General features: G+C 52.3%; 1 protein-coding gene and 1 non-coding gene across 2 annotated transcripts; one reads left to right on the forward strand and one right to left on the reverse strand.

Annotated features, from left to right (window-relative positions):
* The first annotated feature begins 238 nt into the window (after positions 1-238).
* Positions 239-321, forward strand: TRNAL-UAA. Its single transcript has one exon. It is a non-coding gene; the product is annotated as a tRNA-Leu (tRNA).
* Positions 322-3,023: 2,702 nt separating this feature from the next.
* On the reverse strand, positions 3,024-5,664 carry LOC125508278. The gene has a single exon (XM_048672937.1). It carries the CDS (start codon positions 5,535-5,537, stop codon positions 3,150-3,152), a length of 2,388 nt encoding a protein of 795 aa, XP_048528894.1. The 5' UTR covers positions 5,538-5,664; the 3' UTR covers positions 3,024-3,149.
* Between the last annotated feature and the right edge of the window lie 600 nt (positions 5,665-6,264).

Consider the following 6,264-nt stretch of genomic DNA (forward strand, 5'->3'; position numbering starts at 1 on the left):
GGAAGTACACATAACATGTGACTTGCTCGCTTGAGCCTTGAGGCACACACGATGACCTAGATGATCTGTTGTGACACACGATGAACTAGAACTAGAAGAAAAGGGTATGATCTATCGTGACACACGACGAACTAAATTATATCTAGAAGAAAAGGCTGTGGTCTATATTATGTAGTTCGAAAGAACGTGTGATACTTTTAGTACATATAGATTTGCAGTTTAAAAAATAATCAATTGAGCTGGTTTGCCCGAGTGGTTAAGGGGGAAGACTTAAGATCTTCTGCACATAAGTGCGCGTGGGTTCGAACCCCACAGCCAGCAGGATTATTTTGCACCTTTTGCTTCTGAGTGGTAGCTAGCGGTATTTTTGTTATATATAATAAGGTTTTCTGGCCTGCTGGATTCGAACCCCACAGCCAGCAGGATTTTTTTTTTGCATGCTTTTCTTTTTGATTGGTTAGCTAGCGCCATTTGTGTCATATAATAAGTTTTTTCCATGCCGTATATACCCAATTTTTCATCACAGTGCAATGAAACGTATCTATATTAGCAATTAGTATGGAACATGTGCTAGTGTTGAATGATTACTAGAATATAAATAAGTTGTAATTGAAAGTTTTGAAAGGTACCCCTATTTTAATTTAAAAGGATTGATATAAAATTACTAAATGAGGTGGTGTGGCATATCATGTATGATTGCTGTAAGGCCCCTGCTTATCTCTAGATCGATAATTTGATCAACATGATATCAGTTAAAAATGATAAAACAATACAATTGATTATTTTGTTAAGATTCACTTTATTTTTCCCTTGTGTTGTTTTCATGGCTTGAGCTGAATTTTCGACTTGCCCTTGTTTGGGGTGAGTCAATTTTCTTATTGGGCTTGAAGCCCGTTACCCGTTGTCTGTTTTTTCCCCTTGTTTTTATGTGTGTTTTTTGTTTTTCTTGGTTGTCTTTTTTTGTCACCTAATGAGATTTTTTTTGCAATATATACCCAACTTTTAATCACGGTGTGTAGAAACATTTCTATATTAACAATTGCATATTGTGCGTGTGGGTTCGAAGCCCATAGCCAGCAGGATTATTTTTTTGCATGCTTTCCTTTTTAGGTTGTTAGCTAGCGTCATTTTTGTCATATAATAAGGTTTTCTTTCATGCAGTATATACCCACTTTTCATCATAGTACAGTGACAAATTTCTATATTAGCAATTACATATGGAACATGTGCTAGTGCTGAATGATTGCTAGAATATGAATACATTGTAATTGAAATTTTTGAAAGGTACACTTATTTTAATTTAAATGAGTTAATTTAAAATTACTAAATGAGGTGGTGTCGCATATCATGCATGACTGCTCTAAGGCTCACGTTTATCTCTAGATTGATAATTTGATCAACATAATATGAGTTAAATATGATAAAATAATACTCCTACCATTGATTCTTCTGTTTTTATCATTTATGCCACTAATTGTGTCCCACTACCCAATTTTTCCATTAGAAGTTACAACTGCTCAAAAATACTAACGTTTTGTGAGATGCTTGCTCAAAAATGCCACTAGATATCTAAAAAATGCCATCGTTTCGTCAGATGTTTCCTCAAAAATACCATTAGACATTGTTATTGTCACGACAAACCCGTTAACCATTTTATATGACAAAAATACCCCTAGACCCACATGTCAGTTCTCTTTATCTCACAATGACAAGTGTGTCCTCACTTGTCAGGAGTAAGCAAGCGAATAATTTACGAGAAAATAAGAATGCTGTTAGGATTAAGTGGGACCCACGCTTTATTGTACTGAGATAGAGGGAGAGCTAACATGTTGGTCCATAAGTATTTATGTCATTATAACATGGCAAACGAGATTTGAGCTGACAGTAATGGTGCCCAGCGGCATTTTTTAGCATGTGTCTAACGAGGCGATGGCATCTTTTAGCAGTTGAAATTCCTAATGGCAAAACTGAGTAGTGGGACACAACTAATGACACAAATGATAAATAAAAAACCATTCTTTTTTTTCTAAGCGAATCTCTCGAAGCCAAACATTAAAGCAATTGTCTAGGTCGGAGAAATCACAAGGTGTCCCTACACTATAACTCACCACACTCCACATGTATCTAGCTTGGGGGCATTGTATTTTTTGAAAGATCCAGCGCTGCTGGCGTTCATATATTAAGCAGAAAGCAACGGAAAGAGCAAATACATGGGGTAGATCCTAAGATCGTGTAGTCCAGAAAAACTAAAAATTACATTAGCCGATCCCTGTTGGTGGTTCAGCAAAATGCAGCTATAGGCAGCGTGCTCCTGCCTGGCGCCATAGCTCAATGGCTCGGTGGCTTGAGGCCACCACGTCTCTGACCAGCGCATGCTTAGCCCGAAAAATGCAATTGTTGCGCTCAAGACATAGTTGCCAAAGCACAAGCATAATGATAGACTTGATTCCCTTCCGTTCATCTCCAGGTGTTGCAACAACGATCACTTCAACGATGTCAGTTGCCTTGTCGAGGTGCCCCCAAGTGGCCGGGTTCACAGCTCGGCAGCCAACCCAGGTGGCGACAGCTTCCCACACCTGCTTGGCGATCGGGCAGTGCCAGGACAGGTGCCCCGAGCACTCTAAGCTCCCGAGGCAGAGAGGGTAGAAATAGCCATTGCTCCAGCCCTGCCGTTGCAGCTTGTCATTGCACCACAACTTGTTTGGGTGAAGGGCAGAAATAGGCATTGCTTGGGGGCACTGTTTAACTCTGGGGTCTTAACTTTCCACATAAATCTATTAGGACATTTTTCTCTAATCTACAAGACAGAATATGAGGCTACACGGTGGAGTAAAGAAAAAGTGGCCGACCTAAAAAAAGTCGCCTGAGACGTAGCCGGTTTCAAATTTATAGCAGTCTTCCTAAAACTCAGTCGACTTGTATTTAGTTATATCTCAGTCGATACTATATTCGTGAGATCTTACATTGGGATTTGTGCACATTCTTATTTTTCAGTTTTTTTTTTCTTCTTTCTTACTCAGACATAGCCAGTTCCAAATTTATAATCATCAATCGGTGTGAATTTTGGCAAACGAAATATGCACACACGACAATCTTGGTCTTCAGCTCACGTTGATACATACGCAACGGATAACACACGTGGAGTTCGGCTACTGGCTGCGGAAGTCCATGTCCATGAGCTCCCGTGCCTCGCTGACGAGCGCGCAGAGGCTCACCGCGTGCCGGCTCACCCCGGCGCTGCCGGAGAACACGTGGAAGCACTCCAGCTCCGACGTCGTCTCCGCCACGCGCCGCAGCTCCCGCCCCATCCCCGCCGCCGCCATCAGCTCCGCGAACGACGAGTCCATCCTCAGCATCCCGATCAGGAACTCCACCGTGAACCGTCTGATCCGCGGCACCTTGATCGAAGGGCTGCTGTACCTCGTCAGCACGTGCACCAGCCTGTTCACCAGGTCCACCTCGCTGACGCCGGCGCGGGCGAGGTGGCGGGCCAGCTCATGAGGCCCCATGAGCCTCATTGCCTGCGCCGCGAGGCCCAGCGACACCTCCAGCAGCTTCGACTTCTTGGCCATGATGTTGCGCAGCACCGTGGCGGCGCCGGACGTGACGGCGCGAACCTCCGGGAACCGCTCGCCGCCGGTGTACGCGCACAGGTTGGTGAGGATCCTTGCCGCGCCGACCCCGACGGCGTTGTCACTCAGCGCCTCCACGAGGCGGTCGACAACGGCGGGGGCGGCGTTGAGTATCCTCTCGCAGTTGTGCGGGCTGTCGAGCGCCAGCATGGCGAGCGCCTCGCCGGCCTCGACGCGCACGGCGTCACCCTCGTCAGTGATGCCTTGCCGGAAGAACATGGCGAGGAGGAGCGAGATGACACTGCCGGTGCCGCCGATCTTCTCACGCGCGTCCTTGTCCATGGCTAGCCGGGTGAGCACCTCGGCGCTGAGGCGCTGCAGCTCCAGGTGGCTGGTGGCGTGCTGCAGCACGGCGCGGATGTTGCTGACCGTGAACACGATCTCCGCCACCTCTCGCCGCAGCTGTCTCCCTGTGCTCCCGGTCGTGTCGGCGAGCATCCTGATCACCTGCAGCGACCGCTTCACTGCTTTAGCGCGCGATTGGGTGATAACCGTGGATGGTGCGCCGGCTGCGCCGATGCTGGAGAAGTCGATGATCTTGTCGAGGAGGCCCCGGGCGTTGCCGATTTTGCTGCAGTTGTCGTGGTCTTGTGCGAGCCTCTTGATGATGAGGAGGCCGAGTAGGTTGCACTCCTCGTCCGCGGCATAGAGCAGCGACGACACGGACTCGATGGCGCCTGGAACGCCGGCGACCCTGAGCGCGTTCCGCTTCTTGCTGGCGAGCTTGGACACGACGAGTGCCGCGGACGCTCTCGCCCCGGCCTCCGCCGCGCCCTTCCAGCCGAGCATCTCCACCAACCGCTCCATGACTGCCGCTGACGTGCCGACCCGATGCAGCGCCGCGTCACCGAGCCGCGGGCTCCCGGCGACGTTGACGAGGATGCCGACGCCGATCCGCTGCTCGTCGTGCGAGCCCTCCACGAGGAGCTCCTCGGCGAAGGAGACGAGGTCCATGCGGAGGCCGTCGAATATGCTCCCGTCGACGCACCGAGAGTATGCGTCGTAGAAGAAGCGGCGGATGGCGAGGAGCCCCGGTGCGCCAGCGAGGTGGCACTCGCTCGCGACGCGCTCGAGCAGACGGCCGTGGCTCACCTCCCACTCCCACACCGCCTTCTCCGCGAGGAAGAGAAGCGCCTCCGCCAGCGCGAGCCCGTAGAAGATGTCCAGCGCCGATCGCCGGTTAGTCCGCGCGTCCTCCGCTTCGCCGAAGTCCTGCCTGACGAGCCGCACCGCCGACAGCGTGACGCAGGCCGTGGCGGACGCTAGCTGCAGCCAGTAGAAGGCCCTCCCGACGTGCCTCGACAGGAAGCCCCAACTCTTCAATCTCCAGCTCCATTTAGACGACGAGGCATCCATATTCTTGGGGCTGCCGCCGCGGCCGTCGAGGCCGAAGACGAAGCGGAAGGAGCGGGCGACGAGGCGGAAGCTGGAGCGGCCGGCAGCGGAGAGCGACCAGGTGGCCTGGTGCTGCCACTCGAGCTCGTGGCTGCGGCTGAAGATGCGTGCGCCCTCGATGAGGAGGATGATGGTGACGGACCAGAAGTCGTCCTTGCCGAGGGTGATGGCGAAGCCGCCGAGGAGGACGACGGTGGCCCAGATGAACCCCAGCGCGCCCAGCCCGCTGGCCGCCTTCTCCAGGATCGCCAGCCGCAGCGCCAGCAGCGTGAGCCTCCGCTCGGGCCCCTCCGCCGCCGCCCCACCGCCGTCGACTCGCTCGCTGCACGAGGCGGCCGCCGCGTCGAGGCTGGCCGACCCGCCGCCCTCGAGGCTGGAGCGCGGGGGCGAGTCATCCGACAGCTGCGGCTCGAACGGCGTGGCGGAGAACCCCCCCGCCGCGCTCGGCTGGCCCTCGATGAGCACCCGCACAGACCGGCTAATGTCGGAGCTGACACCGCCGCCGTCCATCGACCGGTGTCCAAGATCGAGCAGGCAGCTACTACAACACACTGGATCAATGCAATGCAATGCTATGCTGGATGTGAGGCGTTGTTCTTGAGTTCTTGACCTGGTACGTGACAGATACCTGATAGCGTGCGTATATATATGCGTGGAATGCATCATCCGGCCGCCATGGACGAGGGATACGGGGTGTCACTCCTTGGGTTGCGTGGGCGCGGGAGTTGTGTTTGTCCGGAAGGCAAGGGAGGATCAGGAAGACGGTGCGCGCGCGCGTGCAGATGTGGCGAGCGTTTGCACGGTTGGGGTCGACGGATGGGACGGGATGGAGGGACGGGATCGGTTCTCCGCGGGTCTGGGGGTGGTGTGGAAGCAAGGAGAACCGATCCAAGCGCGGCGCGTGCTGTCCACCGCTCGATCGTCGCACGCTTGCTTGCTTGCTTGCTTGTGCACACCAAGCGTTGTGCGAGATCATCCGTCAGCGGCCTAATTTGAATCATACACATGGGAATGGGATTCATGACGCGCTATTAATTTCCTTGTCGTGAGCTCAATCGATCGTGTCGATCACACGGACGTATACGTTCGTACAAACGATCGTACGTACTTCGAGTCGATGCTAGCTACCTAGCCATGATGGCATGATCTAGAGACTAGATCGAGATGTCCACTCGCAGATTAGACTAAACCTTGGCTTGCAAGTGTCGTTCATCATGCGTAAGGAGTGCAGTACTAG

Source organism: Triticum urartu, chromosome 5 (genome assembly GCF_003073215.2).
Source record: "Triticum urartu cultivar G1812 chromosome 5, Tu2.1, whole genome shotgun sequence".
NCBI classification, from domain to species: domain Eukaryota; kingdom Viridiplantae; phylum Streptophyta; class Magnoliopsida; order Poales; family Poaceae; genus Triticum; species Triticum urartu.